The sequence below is a fragment of the Polypterus senegalus genome, chromosome 3, assembly GCF_016835505.1.
Source record: "Polypterus senegalus isolate Bchr_013 chromosome 3, ASM1683550v1, whole genome shotgun sequence".
NCBI lineage: Eukaryota > Metazoa > Chordata > Cladistia > Polypteriformes > Polypteridae > Polypterus > Polypterus senegalus.
Genome location: NC_053156.1, coordinates 141,701,024 through 141,719,278, shown reverse-complemented (window position 1 = coordinate 141,719,278; position 18,255 = coordinate 141,701,024). Strand labels below are relative to the sequence as shown.

The window sequence follows — 18,255 nt, the reverse complement described above, 5'->3', positions numbered from 1 at the left end:
CGGAAGTCCAATGATCCCCAGTAAGAGCCACAAAGTCCGATTTCTGTAATGCATCTAATTTTGCTTGCTTTTCAATGTGCACAAAACCATGCTTTTATCAAGGCTTACGGAGTCGAAATGATCAGTCGTAGGAACGCACTTTATTCCGACTCTAATATTTTTGTAGCTGTGATGTGTGCATCAGTGTAATGGATGTACCAGGAAATCATGCATTGACAAAAGTTCCCATTTGCTTGGAATTGAAAGTGTGATTAAATGCGTTATTTTTCACGTTATGGAGTACATGCATCGAAGCTTCTCAGCTGTGCTTGTGCTAATAAAGGGAAACATTTTAAAAATAACGTAACATGATTCTGCGTTAACCTAATATTTTTTCATACGTCCCAAACCAAGGAGATCGAAGGTAAAATGAATCGGTAGCGCCATACATACTCAGTGCATCCCTCTCGAATCAACCTCAATGTCGGCATTAGAGGCTTAAGACTCTACAATTAGCCACAGCGTGTGGCTTGTCTATGCGAGTATGTATTGTAGATCGGGTATATATATACATTTATATATATACCCGCGTATCGCAGTGGAGAAGTAGAAGTTATGAAAAAGAAAAGGGAACATTTTAAAAATAACGTAACATGATTGTCAATATACAGTAATTGTTTTGTGAGTGTTATTGAATGTTGCTGTCATCAAGGATTTGATTATCATTATTTGTTTCAATCAGGGTCGTATTTGTAGGATGTTGTGTTCAAGTTACATTCCGTGTTTGTCAATCATTGTAAAGATAAGAGGTTTCATTCATCGATTAGTTTCTTACTGCATCAATAAACAGCTCGTCTTCCTCTTTATCTGAGATGTGACAAACTGCTTGCACTGGTTTTTTTTTTACACTGTCTTCCTTTAGCGGGACATTCACTTTTTCCACCGTGTGCTTTGTTTCGCAGTAGCTGCACTTATGAATATGATTGTATGTATCAGGCGCTTCATATTTTTTTGCTGCCTTCTCAATTGTGTAATTCGGTTTTTGTTCAGCACTCTTTAGAACTGTTGCTTTTTATCTGTGCACTGCGTCAGTTCACGTGAGCCCTTGGTGTTCTTGCATCGAAGGTTCCCAGCTGTGCTGGTGCCATCTCGTGTAATGTCAGCTAAGACCCGCACTTAAAAGTTTCTCTCGCAGTTTCAATGAGTTTGTGCCAAACACCACCCTGACCATCTCATCTTCCTCTGCATAAGCACAGTCCTTCACACGTGAATATTTACCGGCAGTGTTTGTATTGGATTGCCGCTGATGGACGGCCTTATATGGGCAGGCACTAAATTACAAACGCTAGTGGCAGCCTGTCTATGAACTTAATTTAATATAAACTTACGGTTCACGCCGTGCTTTGTTTCCGCAGTAGCTGTACTTATGAATATGCTTGTATGCATCATTTGCTTCATAATGTTTTTCTGCCTTCTCAATTGTGAAATGGCGTTTTGTGCTCATCGCTGTTTGGAGTTTTTCCTAGTTCTCTACGTTTACGTAGGAGGCGTGATGATGTCACACTAAACTCCGCCCCCGCCATCTCCAACTCAACTCCATTACATTATATGTAGAAAAATAGGTTCCAGTTATGACCCTTACGCGTAGAATTTGAAATGAAACCTGCCCAACTTTTGTAAGTAAGCTGTAAGGAATAAGCCTGCCAAATTTCAGCCTTCTACCTACACGGGAAGTTGGAGAATTAGTGATGAGTCAGTCAGTGAGTGAGTGAGTGAGTGAGGGCTTTGCCTTTTATTAGTATAGATATATATATATATATATATAGATATATACATATATATATAGATATATATATATATAGATATATATATATAGATATATATATATATATATATATATATATATATATATATATAGTGGAACCTCGGTTCACGAACGTCCCGGTTCACGTACAACTCGGTTCACGACCAAAAAGCTCGCAAAACTTTTGCCTCGGTTTACAACCACGCACTCGGTATACGAACAAGCCAGTTTCCCTTGCCTGCCTGCCTGAGCTGTGCTGAGCTGAGAAAGAGAGAGAGAGAGAGCAAGAGCGAGCGAGCATGTGCCTGCTGGGGAGGGAGGAGGAGGAGGAGGAGGAGATTGCTGCACTGTTTGCCTGCCTATCTGCAGCCAGTAAGTTCAAGCCAACCATCCCCCAATTCCACGTGTCTGCTGGGGAGGGGGAGGAGGAGATTGCTGCACGTGTTTGCCTGCCTATCTGCAGGCTGTACGTGCTGAGAGAGAAAGAGAGAAAGAAAAAGCGAGAGAGAAAGCAAGCTAGCAAGCCGCGTGGCTGCAAGAGCTCTGTTCATTGTTCTCCTTCCATTGACTTCTAAGCAAGTGAAGAAAGTTTTGAAGAAAATTGAAATCGAAGTAAAGAAAGAAATTACAAGAGGTGGAAAAACTGTTTACCAGTTTACTCATTTACCAATCTGAGAACCTTCATGCTATCAAGCAGCACAATGTAAACAAAGCCAGACTGCCAGTAATGTGGGGCGCAAACACGAAGGATTGGGTCACAAGGAGTTTGTTTTTGGAACGGCTGCATGAGGCTTTTACTCCTACCAGCTAAAAGCACCAGAAACCCAAGAAATCACAAGAGAGAAAACACCTGAAGGAAAACACTTCATGCCAGAACTCGACTCATGCAAGGTTAGTTTTCTTGGTGGTTTTGTATTACGGATTTTTCAAAAGTTAATTTTCAGTTCATAACGCGATTTGTTGCAATGTTACTTTTATCTTTTTTCAAATGTTCCTTTTTTCCCGCTGTGCTTAAAACTCATTTTAAAAACAGTGTTTACAGCGATCAGGCTTTAAGTTTAATAGCGTGATCTCCTGCAATCTTTCTTTTCTGGTTGCTTGCGAGTTGGTTTTGCATGCACTGCACTTCGGATTTGTTTTAATGTTCGTTTTTTTCTGCTGTGCTTAAAACTCATTTTAAAAAAAATGCTGCGCGAGCACGTGCTACAGAGAGATTAGAGAGCGTGAGGGAGCAAGCACAGAGAGAGAGGGGGCAGCTGACAGGGAAGGGATGGAGGGGGGAGGATAGGGTGTGTGTGTGTCAGCCAGCCTGCTCCTGTAGCGGAGGGAGGGAGCGCGAGCGGGCCAGCTCCTATAGCTGAGCAGGGAGCCTGGGTGTTTTGTGTCAGTGTTATTCAATGTTTTTACATTAGTTTACTATTACACTGTGCATTCTATGGTGTAATTAACTATATTTGTGCTTAATCTTTACATATATTTACATACAGTTTGTACTGTCTGGAACGGATTAATTGTATTTACATACAATCCTATGGGGGAAACTGCTTCGGTTCACGACCAACTCGGTTTACGACCAAAGTTCTGGAACTTAATTATGGTCGTGAACCGAGGTTCCACATATATATATATATATATATATATATATATATATATATATATATATATATATATATATGACAGCAACACTCATCACTCACAACAGTGACAAAACAATTACATTGACAATCATGTTACGTTATTTTCAAAATGTTTCCTTTTCTTTTTCATTACTTCTTTAACACACTACTTCTCCGCTGCGAAGCACGGGTATTTTGCTAGTGTAATATACTCACCAAAAAAGTCAAACACCCCAGAAATATTATTATCATTGGATGCTGAAAAAGCATTAGACATGATTGAATGGAAATACCTTTTTACTACATTGGAGAAATTTGGGTACGGCCTGAACAATAGTGATTGGATCAAAATACTGTATACAAATCCAGAAGCTTCAATTTGTATTAAAAACAGTTGTTCAGACTTTTTTAAACAAGAACGTGGTACCAGACAAGGATGCCCCTTGTCACCACTGCTGTTTACAATCGCCACTGAACCACTGGCAGTTCACTGTCGAAATGCTGATCAGATAAAGGGGATTATCAGAGAAGGACTGGAACAGAAAATTTCTCTATATGCAGATGATATGGTACTGTATATATCAGACCCACAAAATTCTGTGCCTGCAGTCTTAACAGCACTCACAGAATTTCAAAAGATCTCTGGTCTCAGAATTAATCTGAATAAAAGTGTACTCTTTCTAGTGAATTCTCAAGCATATAATATTAGATTAGACACCCTACCTTTTATCATTGCAGAAAAGTTTTAATACCTCGAGGTAAACATCACAAATAAACATAAAGCTCTTTATCAATAAAATTTCGCTGTCTGCATGGAAAAAATTAAGCAAGACTTGCATAGATGGTCAACCCTTCATCTCACTCTAGCTGGAAGAATCAACACTGTTAAGATGAATATTCCTCCTAAGCTCCTTTTTTATTTCAAACCATTCCACTTTACATCAGTAAATAATTTTTTAAGCAATTAGATTCAACAATAACCTAATTTATTTGGAACTCAAAACATCCACGTATCCAAAGAGCGATCCTACAAAGACAAAAGGCAGAAGGTGGCATGGCTCTACCTAACTTTCAGTTGTATTACTGGGCAGCAAACATACAAGCTATAAAAACCTGGACAAAAGTAGATGAACATACACAGCCCTGGTCTGCAACAGAACTAAAATCCTGCAGTACTTCTTTATATTCCCTGCTCTGTGCCCCAATAAATGCAAGTTATCGGCAATATACTAATAACTCAATTGTGCTTCACTCACTCAGAATATGGAACCAATGTAGAAAGCATTTTAAGATGGAGAAGCTTTCATCTGTGGTACCTCTGCAAGAGAACTACCTCTTTCAACCTTCTCAAACATATGCAGTTTTTAATATCTGGAAAAAATTTGGGATTAACTTGCTTAGAGATCTTTATATAGACAACATCTTTGCATCCTATGAACAATTACACTCCAAATTTAACATTCCAGCTACACATTTCTTTCACTATCTTCAAATTAGGAACTTTGTTAAACAGAACCTGCCCGATTTTCCTCATCTTGCACCTTCGTCCATGCTGGAAAAAATATTGTTCAATTTCAAGGACTCAAACACCATCTCTGCAATATATAAAATTATTTTACAGTCCCTCCCTTTCAAAGATCCAGGAGGACACTGGGAAAAACATCTCTCAATCAATATATCAGAAAAGGAGTGGAAAACAGCAATGCAGAGAATTCACTCGAGCTCCATATGTGCAAAGCATACAATTATTCAACTTAAAATTATATATCGAGCACATCTGTCTCGCCTTAAACTCTCCAAAATGTTTCCACGGCAAGATCCAAACTGCAAACGCTGCAATTTAGTCCCAGCCTCAATGGGTCACATGTTTTGGTCCTGCACCAAATTAACATCAAGCTGGACAAAATTTTTAATTACCTTTCAGATAGCCTTGGTCTCACAATCCCTCCTAACCCATTAACAGCTGTGCTTGGTGTTCTTCCAGATGGGTTTAAAGTGGAGAAGGACAAACAAACTGTGATTGCATTCACTATACTTTTGGCATGCAGACTTATTTTGCTAAACTGGAAGAATCCTAACTCTCCTCTTTTAAGTCAGTGGGAAACCAATGTTTATTACTATTTGAAATTGGAAAAAATCAAATACTCAGTTAGAGGATCTATACAGATTTTTTTCAAAACATGGCAGGATCTAGTAAGTAATATTTTAGAATAAGCTCTTAAAGCACAGAGGAAGCAATTATTTCTGCATTTCTGTTTCTTCTCCATTCATCTCTATTGGCTTATCAGACTCATCGAATTAGGTATGTTTACAAGCCATAAGTTTTACTCCGTTGGCCATGCTCTCTCTCTCTCAGGGGTGAGGGTCAACTTTTTCTCTATCCTACTTTTTGTAAAAATTGATTGATTTGTATGGAATGATTACAATAAAATTAATAAAATTTAAAAAAAAGAACACCTCTGGGACATTATTTTTCAGTCCATCCCATCCTGCCAGGTTGCACCTCAGACTGACAGGAGCTCGGTGATGCCCTGGTCCAGATCTGGGAGGAGATCCCCCAGGACACCATCCATGATCTCATTAGGAGCATGCCCTGACATTGTCAGGCATGCATACAAGCACGTGGGGGCCATACAAGCTACTGAGTACAATTTTCAGTTGCTGCAATGAAATTTCAGCAAAATGGACTAGCCTGCCGCATCATTTTTTCACTTTGATTTTCGGGGGGTCTTTGAATTCATCCCTCTGTAAGTTGATAATGTTAATTTCTATCAAACAATGTGGCATCCTTTTGTCCCGAACACATTACTCAGTCCATATCAGTACAGATATCCAACATGATTTTTTTTTTCCCCATTGAGATCTGATGTGTTTTCAAAGTATTCCTTTAATTTTTTCTCCACTCTCTGCAAGCTTTTTTTTTAATCTTTGCTTGTTTGGGTGCAGGTGTAAACTGCCACTCCCCGCAAGGCAATAAATGAGGCCCCCAACTGAAGCTCTCATTTGCACACATATATATTTACATCTGCAGTGGGTTGCGACAACCATGTGGATAAGGCATCCCAACATAGCTTCATTCTTTCTATTCACCGAATGTTTCCAAATGGCCATCCAGTCAAGATTTAATGGTTTTAAACCATTTGGTAACTGCATCTATAAATATATGATTTTCTGAATCAAGAAAAATGTTTTAAGATTTTGCTAAATTTACCCATAAACAGCTTTCATATATAATTTCTTAATCATTGCAAAAGCATTATGTCCCAGTTGTGCATTGATTTGTAAAGGTGTTTGAATGGTATGGCAGGGTTAAAGTAGGTTATTGCAGATTTTAAAAACACTTTCTGCCTACATGCTTGGATCACATGATCAGGCCACATGTGAAAGAAAGCCTGTAGCACTCCCTCAGGTTTAAATATCTATATGCTAAAAAATCATCCCTGTATTGCCGTATCTGTGACAATGCTCCGACTTAGTAACAAATAATAATTTCCATCAATATTTGAATATGTAAGTCTATATTGGAAGCTGTGCCCCAGAAGATTTTAACAGAAAGTCAAAATATCTGCCCTGACATAATGTCCATTGCTGGTTTTATACACTGAATACAGATATTGTATACAACAATCCAACATTAATAAAATTAATCAAAAATGAAATTTGAAAACTGTAGTTACAAGTTCAGTCCTTAAGTCATAAGTCAACATTATATTTTATTTCAAATGCAGAAAATACAGAACATGAAATTTTAATTCATAGAGGACCATTCACTGCCTACATTAAGGCAGAGGTCATATAGAGGAGCAGTTAAAAGCCCAAACAGGATAATTAGAAATGGTATAAATAAGCTATTTACTTTGTAGCATTTTCAAATAATTTACTGTACATTCTTCTGGTTCTTCTGTAAGAAGAAACGTATATTCACATCAGAAAACATAATATAAAGACTTATTATAGAGTTACGCCTTAGCAGTTAAAACTGATACTGAAGAGCAGAATCATCTTGCTCTGCTTAAATAAATTAATAAAAGACCTTAAGTCTTAAAACAAATTAAATTTAAGATGCTGTAAACAGAAATGCCATAAAAAAGACCTCCTATCCATGAGTAATAATAAGAGTGTATAGGAAAACAACTTGTATTATAAACAATAGCTACCTTCAAAGCGATTAATGACTTTCTATGATTCAAAAAAAAAAAAGAAATCGCTAGAAATTAAAGAAATTCTTTTACAGATAAAGATTTGCCACAAAGGTAAAATGTGCAACTAAGGTTAATAAAAACAAGATGAAACAAAAAATTGTTAGATTTTTCAAAATAATGTTGAAAAATAAACCAGGAAAACAAATCTTTTAAAATATGTAACAGCTGATGTTTCAAATTTAGGTGAAGAATTTGTTTAATTTAATTTACATTTGACACTGAGTGATGCTAACACTGCCATCTTGTGATGAAAGGCTCCCAATGCATTTATTCAACTTACCAGTTTCAGACGTTCTTTCCTCTTTTTGCCTGGCAATGAGTTAGAGGAGCTGGGACCAGTGTCAGGGACAATTGTGTTTCCATCATCATCAAAGTCTTCATTATCGTCATCATCTTCAAAGCACCACTCAGGAAGAGTCGGGGGTTGAGGTGCATCTTCAACATCTCCATAGCGCTGAAACAGTTCTTTCAGATAGTCAGCTTTATAAATTCCTGGTTGCCTTGCTTGGGCAAAAGCAGCCACAGCAGCTTCAACGCTAGAAATCAGAAACAATAATATGAGTAGGAGGCTGATCAAAACAAAACTTTTTGTAGACCAGAAGGTCAGGTCAAGTTGTGGAACATGCACTAGTACAGAATGTTGCCACACCCACCACTCAACGAAACAGCTTGGGACCCCAGTAGGAAACCCCGCCTAGTCGGGCACATGGTCCAGTTCCACCCTCAGGAAATGACCATCTATCTGCTGCAGCCAGGTGTTATGTGGGCGCCCCCTTGGCCTGGTCCAGCCACTCCAGTCCTCAGCATTGAGAATCCTGTTAGATGGATCACCCTCGGAGAATCGCGCCACATGGCCATAGTGCCGTAACTGACACTCCCTCACAATGCAGGTAATGTGCCTCTTTCAGGACTCCATGAGCAACTACTCGTTTGACAAATGTCAAACCAGCAGCACCCAAGGATTCTGCAAAGAGACACAGTACCAAAGAACCTTTGTCTCAGGTCACTGGATCACTGGGGCAAAATCTAAAAATCATTGTACTGAAAGACGGAAAAAATTTTGTGAAACCTATAAAAAACAGATTTTATTTTCTTATTGCTTAAGCTGTAATTGGAAACATCATGCATGTTTCAATTCAAGTCTTTCTTTTTAATTAGGCTCTGAGAAGATATCTTTAACCTTTTAACATACTTCAACAATAAGAATAATACATTTTAATTATATAGCACCTTTCCCATGCTCAAGGCACTTCACAGAGTCTCAAAGAAACAGCAGGTATATGCAACATTGGATACAGATATTTCCTAAATAATACATTAAAGACAGATATAGGATATGCAAAGGCATTAAACAGAATAACGAACAATACACCAGAGAAAAATACTACATTCAATACTAAAAGAAAGCCTAGCAAATAACATCATTTGTGATATAATACACACACAATTTATCATGAGCATCCGGACAGAGAGCAAGACTGAAAGAGAAGACAGAATGCCAGATAAAGTTAAAAGCCTTCATGAACAGATGAGTTTTCAGTTTTTTTTTAAAAAAAGAATGAAAGGAGTCAGGTGATCTAATTAATGTTAAGAGGTTATTTCAAAGTTTGGGTGCTATACAGCTGAAGTCCCTGTCTACCATAGAGTACAGGAAGGTGCGGGGCACAAGAAGATTGTCAGAATCAGAATCAGAGGACCTTAGTCCATAGTCCATAGTGATGGAGAAAGTCACTGAAGTTGTTCGGTGCAAGGCCATTTAAAGCTTTGTATGTTAATAATACAATCTTATATTAAATTATGTAAGACACAGGAAGCCAGTGGAGGCAAACTAGGATGGGTGTTATGTGCTCACTGTTGCTGGTTCTTGTTAGGACTCTTGCAGTAGAGTTCTGAATCAGCTGGAGCTGTGATATAAGATTAGAAGGGACACCTGCCAGGAGGAAGTTACAATAATTGATGCAGAATATGATAAAAGCATGGACAAGTTCCTCAGCATTAGAAAAGGAGTGGTATAAGCAGACACAGGATATGTTATGGAGGTGAAAGTGTGAATGTTTCTTAATGCAATTTATTTGGGCGGAAAAAGAAAGAGAAGAATCAAAAACAACATTAAGATTCCTTGCTTTAGAATAAGGTCTGATGAGATCTCTATCAAGAGTGACTAACAAGGAGCTCATGTTCTTAAGCTGCACTTTAGTGCTAATTTGCAGGAGTTCAATCTTGTTGCAATTGAACTTTAAGGAGTTAGGTTCCATCCAGGTGTTAATTTCCCTAAGGCAAGTTGCAGGGCAGTGCCAGAGATACCTAGCATGGTCTCCATTCTAGATGGTAGAATGTCATGTCTGACAGTGTCAAATGATGCACTGAGATCTAACAAAATTAATATGCTGGCTTGTCCAGTCTGCTGCCATTAGCAAATCATTAATTACCCGAAGCAGAGCAATTTCACAGCTGTGCTGTGCCCTGAAACCAGACTGAAAGGATTCCATCAGTTTATTAGATGTTAAGTAATTGATGAGTTAGGAGGCTACAACACGCTCAAGAACTTTTGACAGAAAAGGCAAGTGAGAAAAGGACCAAAAATTATTAAGATTGTCAGCATCAAGACCATACTTTAACATTGTGGTTACAGAAGCGACTTTAAAAGTGGCTGGCACAAAGTCACTGTTAAGGGATGTATTTATTATTGTCATAACCACTGGGATTATGGCATGAAGGCAGGATTTAACAAGTGTGGTGGGGAATGAGTCCAGTACACGGTTAGAGGGCCTCATCTTACAAAGCAGGCCATTAACAAATGCAGATGTGACTAGTGAAAATTTAGAAAATGGAGTCAGAAGACAGGGAAAGATAAAAGTGGATGATGGATTTATGTTAGTTGAATTATTTACATCTTTAATTATAACTAAAGGGCTTTGCTTGCCAACCACTGCGTGCCATTGTGAACAGGAGGGCTGAACACACCAAGTAGACGTGGCTGCTCCTCCGAAACCCCTGTTAAATGGTGATACGATGGGAAACAAATTCTTTATTTTTTTCTTTACCTCCTATTTGCTCGATCAGCTGCTGGATTGCTGCTTCTGCTGTGCCGTGTGATCTGCAGTTCGCTTGCCTACCCCTCCCCTCCCCCCACCAGCACTACGCACCGTTATGAAAAGAGGGGCAGAACACACCTCAGGGAGACACATTCACTCCTCCGAAACCCCTCTTGAACAGTGATACAATGGAAATCAAATAACAGTTAATTCTATGAGGTTGCAACAAAAGCATACAATCAAAGTGGAGATTATGATATTATTTATCTGGACTTTCAGAAAACATTTGATAAGGTGCCACATGAGAGGTTGGGCATCAAGTTAAAAGAAGTGGGAGTTCAGGGTGATCTTTTTAGATGGGTGCAGAATTGGCTCAGACAAAGGAAGCAGAGGATGATAGTGCGAGGAACCTCATCAGAACTGGCCGATGTTAAGAGTGGTGTTCCACAGGGGTCAGTGCTAGGGCTGTTGCTATTTTTAATATATATAAATGATTTAGATAGGAATATAAGTAACAAGCTGGTTAAGTTTGCAGATGATACTAAGATAGGTGGATTAGCAGATAATTTGGAATCCGTTATATCATAACAGAAGAACTTGGATAGCATACAGGCTTGGGCAGATTTGTGGCAGATGAAATTTAACGTTAGCAAATGTAAAGTATTACACATAGGAAGTAAAAATATTAGGTTTGAATACACAATGGGCGGTCGGAAAATCGAGAGTACACCTTATGAGAAGGATTTAGGAGTCATAGTGGACTCTAAGCTATCAACTTCACAACAGTGTTCAGAAGCCATTAAGAAGGCTAACAGAATGTTAGGTTATATAGCACGATCTGTGGAGTACAAGTCCAAGAAGGTTATGCTCAACCTTTATAATGCACTGGTGAGGCCTCATCTTGAGTACCGTGTGCAGTTTTGGTCTCCAGGCTACAAAAAGGACATAGCAGCACTAGAAAAGGTCCAGAGAAGAGCGACTAGGCTGATTCCAGGTCTAAAGGGGTTGAATTATGAGGAAAGATTAAAAGAGCTGAGCCTTTACAGTTTAAGCAAAAGAAGATTAAGAGGTGACATGATTGAAGTGTTTAAAATTATGAAGGGAATTAGTAAAGTGGATCGAGACTTGTATTTTAAAATGAGTTCATCAAGAACACGGGGACACAGTTAGAAACTTGATAAGGGTAAATTTCGCACAAACATTAGGAAATTTTTCTTTACACAAAGAACAATAGACACTTGGAATAAGCTACCAAGTAGTGTGGTAGACAGTAAGACGTTAGGGACTTTCAAAACTCAACTTGATGTTTTCTTGGAGGAAACAAGTGGATAGGACTGGCGAGCCTTGTTGGGCTGAATGGCCTGTTCTCGTCTAGATTGTTCTATTGTTCTAGTTGTTTTTTTTTTTACCTCCTCTTTGCTCGATCAGCTGCAGGCTTGCTGCTGCTCCTGTGCAGTGTGAACTGCATTTCATGCAGTGCTTCAAACATTTTAAAGTCACTGCCTTGTCTCTCTTCTACCCAAGACATCCTCAAACACTATTTGATCTTTTTTCGGTGTTCAATATTTTCACCGATTAATATCTTCCGTTTGTTTGCGCTAATGCGATCTTTACTCTACGGCTATGCGCCATTGTGAAGAGGGGGGCTGAACACATCCCAAGGAGACGTGGTCGCTCTTCCAAAACTCCTCTTAAACAGTGATACAATAACAAATAACAGTTGTTTTTTTTTTTTTTTTACCTCCTCTTTGCTTGATCAGATGCTGGCTTGCTGCTGCTTCTGTGCCACGTGATCTGCACTTTGCTCGCCTACCCCTTAAATCTCACACCCGTTAATGCTACACGCCGTTGTGAAGAGGGGGGCTGAAAGCACCCCAAGGAGATGCGGTTGCTCCTCCAAAATCTCTCTTGCTGCTCCTGTGCAGCGTGATCTGCATTTCGTGCGGTGCTTCAAACATTTTAAAGTCACTGCCTTATCTCTCTTCTCTCCCAGACATCCTCAAACACTATTTGATCTCTTTCTACTGTTCTGTTATTTCACCGAGCAATATTTTCCATTTGTTTGCACTAAAGTGAGCTTTACTTTCATTTTCTTGAGACTTTCGAATTTTCCTATTTCCATTATCTCTAAACTGCTATGCATGTGTATCACGGGACTTGCTTCCAAAGGCTGGATATGACGTGACTTGCCGATCTCACGAAAAGTGAAAGTGTCTCTCAAGATCTCTCTTCAAAAGATCACGTCTCATTGCAGTCTCGTTCCAAGTCTCTTTTTTTTTTTTAAATAGAGAGAAATGCTTTTCGCATTTAGATCAATTTAGGCATGACAGTTGATTTGCTTTAGGTATACTATAATGTATTGTGCAACATACTGACAACCTGTTTGGAGATTGTTCCTGCCATTTGCCCATTGCTGCAAGGATACAATTTGTTTCTCTGCAACTCAGTAATGGGAAAGAAGTCTTCCAAAAGACAAGATACTTCTAACTGCATGCACTTACTGCATACTTCAAGGATGAGTAAAAATGTTATCTATACACTGAGTTGATAGAAGAAACATTTTACACTTTGATACATTTTAGACATTCCCATAGTATGGAGGTGGCTTGTTTGATGGAAATATTTATCCATGAAATGGCTCTGAAAAATCAATTTTATTAATATAGTGGACTGATTACCACTTTGGTTTGCTTGGCCTAGCATTTGACAGCTGTCTTTGAAGATCGCCTGGTTTGCGCTATTATGTGCATTCCACCTTAGAAACACTTGCAATGGCATATGTTTTAGAAGCAGCTATGGCTTTTAAGTGAATTCCTGTCGTTTTTTTCATGTTTTCACAGGTGCAAAGGCCCTGGGATTTTGTAATGATCATTGTTTTTTTAGACCATTAGTGGCACAATTTATTACATTTATAAATATAGGCTACTAATGCTTTTTGGATTGTTTCCTAATGTCAGAAGATTTATATCTTGTCTATATGTACTGCAAAGCATGCTCAATGTGACAAAGGCAGCATACTGTATATCTAGGAAACAGCCTGACATCATGATCTTGTGCTCTTTCAAGCTTTTAAAATTGTGCAGCAATCACATATTGATTAATACACATCACCTGGGGCCTCATGCATAATACATGCGTAGAACTCACACTAAAACATGGCATAAGGCACAAAAAAGTCTAGATGCATAAATCTGTGCATTCGCCAACTTCCACTTTCGTCCGCTACATAAAGTCAGCGTGAAAAGTAATGCACGTGCACGCGCCTGCTGCCCTACCCAAGCTTCTCCCAGAATTACACCTCTTTGAATATGCAAATCAATAGAAATAGCCCTTAAGCTCAGCATTCTGTGAAAAGGCAATGGCAAAAGCACAGGGGAAAATAGAAGAATTTCAGCAAATATCAAGTGGAGGCAAGGAAAAACGTACTATTTCTTGGTTTAAACAGTTAAACAACAAAAGGAAGTTGATCGAGTGACATAGAGTGTCGGAGAAACTCAAAAGCTCAAGTTCACAAAGTCGCACAGTGCCTGAAATAAAAAAGATCAGATGACAGATATCAAAGTCGCCGTGAAAAGGCGAGTCGTAGCCCATCGTCTGAGTGTCATATGAAAGCTTATTAGGGTACAGATAAAAGAAAAAAAAATAGGCACAAAGTGGGAAATAAGTTCGAAATGTCAACTTTAATCTCGAAATTTCCACTTTAATCACAGTTTATTTTGTCATTAAAGCAGAACATCATAAACTTCATCTTTAAATCGTTTAATTTACTAGTTTCTCAAATACTATTGTAACTAAAGTAGCATGTTAAATTCTTTGCTTTGTATTTGATCATCCATGTGCTCTGTGTGTGTGAATCACTACATGCTTCTTAAACTGGCTTTCTCTTCCTCAGACAGGACACAGAATCCATTACACTCATGATATTACAGCTCTCTGAATAATTAAAATACTGAGATGTATACTTGATGTCATTTTCATGATGATAGGAGTTAAAGCATGTTATTAAACATGGGAACACGGTGGTGCAGTGATAGTGATGTGCTGTGCTATGCACGACCTTCAAGGAAATAATTTATTGCAGCAGTACTGTCTCTTAAAAAAATACCAATTCCTGTCCTTCCTTTTCTTTCTCCAAGTAACCATCGTCACATAATCATCTCTGTAATAGATGCCAAGCCATCTGTAAGCTTAGAACACAGATTCTTCAAAACCTTTAAGGAACATTGAAATATATTCGCAGTACATGTTTAATTATTCCATCCATCTATCCTTCCAGTGTCGCGCCAGCACCAGCAAGAATACAGCCTGAAGCAGAAAGAATCCCTGAACTATTTAGTGCTGCAGCACTGTACAAGTGCAAACAGTTCTACAAGGATCACTTGATGGACTAATTGAGTGTATTTATAGTTCTTGGAATGAAACTGTTTCTAAACCGCAATGTCCCTACAGGTAAGGCTCTGAAGTGTCGACCGTATGAGAGAAGTTCAATAGACAGTGCACATGGCTGAGGCAGCGTGTGCTTGATGATGCATACCAATAATTCTCTTTCCAATCAGATGCTGTAGAGCTCAGATACAGTGATATAAATACTCCGAGTGGTGCAGTGAGAGTAATATGGGAAAAGATGACCCGCTGTAGCAACCCCTAACGGGAGCAACTGAAAGAAGAAGAAGGTGCAGTGACAGTAACAACGCTAAAGCAGCTATGGTATTTGGAATAGTTTGGCCATCCCGTGGACCATTATATTGTTACAGGTTAATTACAATCAGATGCCTTAAACTATTAAACAATATGCGGTTAATTTCAGTGTATTTGATAAAGCCGCTTCAGGGTATGTGCATTTAAAAAAGAAAGGGAAACCACACTGGAACAAAAGCACTACTTTGATGCTGGGTGCCGCCAGTTTGCAAAGTCGAGCAGAGAACTTGCGTACGCCAGGGTTTTAGCTAGCGAGAAAATGTGTGTGGCTTTACACCAAGTTTAGGTTTTAAACATCGCGATTTGAGCATGGAAACAGGCTTACGCAACATTTTTGTGCTTATGCACCATTTATACATGAGGCCCAAGAATTTGCTTTCCACCCTTAATCATCTGTTAAAAGGAGCATAATTTTACTACATTGTTGATTAAAAAAAAACTCTCTCTCTCACTCTTCAGTAAAACTATGTACTCATTTCCCAAGTGCCCGAGACTCTCATGAAAACCCTTTAGAATATCATTATGTACTCTCTGGCAATGCCAATTGGGTACAAGTAATGGTTCTTCAATATTGTTCAAAATGAGGATACACTGTTTCACACAATAGTGATCTTGTCTTTGTCCTAACACTGAAGGAAACTATACTTTGAGGGTGTTTGGGTTAACAACTGTTACTGTACAATCTACTGACATATTTTAACCATTGCCTTTGTGCAAAGCATATTTCTGATTGCAGAGTGGAATTGCATCTTTGTTTTTTTTTCTCCCCCAGACAAACTTTGTCAATTACATTCTCTTTAATCATTCGCCGTTTGTCTAGACCATGAGCAACGGACACTCTCTCAGTGAAGGGTTACAGCAAAAAGGCTGCCCCCTTCACTGAGGACACTTTCAGAACGCTAGGCGGGCGGGGCTTTGTAGCGGCGTAGACAGAGGAAAGAGACCGAGCATTACAACAAAGTATTTTTAAGGTCCCGACAGTTTCCCCATATGACACGAGTCTATAGAAATCTTGTTACTACAAAGTACATTCAGCAGATACTTTCATTACAACGAAATGACCTTGAAATGTTTGAATAAATATTCCACAGAGCAGGTAGTCCTGTGGTCGCAGCTCAGTTGTGCACATTTGCACAACGATCCCCAAACAGAAACATTGTTAAAAAAAAAAATTTTGTGTCTCGTCCGATGCGAGAGATGGACGTCTGAAGTGGAGCTCCGCTAGCAGTGGTGCTATTTTTCATATTATTTGCTTATTATTCTGAGATATCCTGTATTTATTCAACCCGAGAGGGACCGCTACAGTATATGTAAACACATATAAACATGGCCAACAAGAAGGGGGGTCCGAAAGAATCGAAGACTAAAGCTACATCCAAGCTGCGATCAGCAAGCCCTAGTTCGAGATACGGCCTCTCAGAGACAGACCTGGATCAGATGGGCGAAAGTACAGACTCCTCGGGACCACGGTCCGCTACATCGTCGCCGGCTGAGAGCGAAAAGGGGAGCGAAGGTGCGATCGTGAGTGCAGATGTGGATAGCTCGCCGATTGGAGAGGATTACCTGAAACTGGAAAAGGCGGGAGGTCCGCGGCTTCAGTTACGCAATCACGCGGGACTGGAGCAGCGGGACACCGGCTTCAGCAGAGTCTGCTGCTTCATCTACGGCACAAGAAGGCACATTTGAGCTATCTGAACTGAAAGTGTTGCTCGCTGAGCTCAGGCAAGATATAAAGAAAAGCGAGAAGGCTAATGAGAAAGCAACGGCAAAGGCACTTGAGAGACTGAAACAGGAATTAAAACAGGAAATCCAACAGGCAAATGAAAGGCTGCGTCAAGAAGTACAACTTGAACTTCGACAGGTGCTGGGTAAAATTGAAGAGCGCATTGAGAAAAACTCGGCTAAACTGAGCACGCTTGCTGATCGATTGGAGCATCTTAGTGAGACATTCACGAATCGGATCGAAATAGCGAACATCTAGCTGCCAGTGCCGAGGAAAGAGCAGTAAATGTCAGTTGAATGTAAAAACTCGGAGAAAAACTTGGAGACAGACTGGCTGCTTTAGAAGATGGGAATAGAAGGTATAATGTCAGAATTGAAGGCTTGCGGAGAATCGAGAAAGTTTAAACCCGTGAAATTCGAACTGAACTTTTTCTAAAATAATCGGGGCGACTTTAAAGCAGAATCTGAGATAGCAGCGCTTACAGCGTCGCTGATCAAACACCGTCAGACCCGACCAAGATCTTTTATAGTCCGTTTTGAACGATTATCATTTAAGTTAGAGGTGATGGAACTCCTCAGGAAAAAAAAGGAAGATATTATATATGAAGATTGCCACATTCGCGTCTTCCCTGACTTCTCTCCAGCAACAGCTATCAAACGCCTCGCCTTCTATAATATTAAACAGCGGCTACGGCAAGCCAATGTCAAATACGGCCTCCTGTATCCGCAAAACTGAAAGTGGAATGGCAGGGTCATTTCTATGTTTTCGCTAGCAAGGAGGAGGCAGAAAATGAGTTAAGAAAGCTGATCCCGGGACTATTCTGATACATAATTGTGAGTCATGGCGGTAAATGATAAAGCTAGGATTAATAATCTACTGTCTGATCTATTTGTTTTTAAAATACGGGTTTTTTATCAGCATATATTCTCATATTCTTATATTATTATTACTTACTTATTACTTATCATTACTTAGTATTACTAGGGCTAAATGTTTATGTTTTATTGTGCTTAATTACGTTTTCCTCCTCTTTTTTTCTTTTCTAATTATTTCATGTGTACCCTAAATGAGACTGTTCAATATCATACCCTTGGTTTGCTGTTATTGCTATTACTGCATTAAGACTTGTTATGCTTGTTTTGGACACATCTTTAACACCATCACCTGGGTTTATTATCTGGGGATATCATCTTAATGC

General features: G+C 39.2%; 1 protein-coding gene across 1 annotated transcript in view; it reads right to left on the bottom strand.

Moving 5' to 3' along the window:
- rngtt (RNA guanylyltransferase and 5'-phosphatase) overlaps positions 1-18,255 on the bottom strand; it is a 926,738-nt gene that overhangs the window by 787,938 nt on the left and 120,545 nt on the right. Inside the window, exon 6 of the mRNA XM_039748003.1 lies at positions 7,882-8,137. Within this exon, the coding sequence (XP_039603937.1) occupies positions 7,882-8,137 (256 nt within the window). The remainder of the gene's footprint in view (positions 1-7,881; positions 8,138-18,255) is intronic.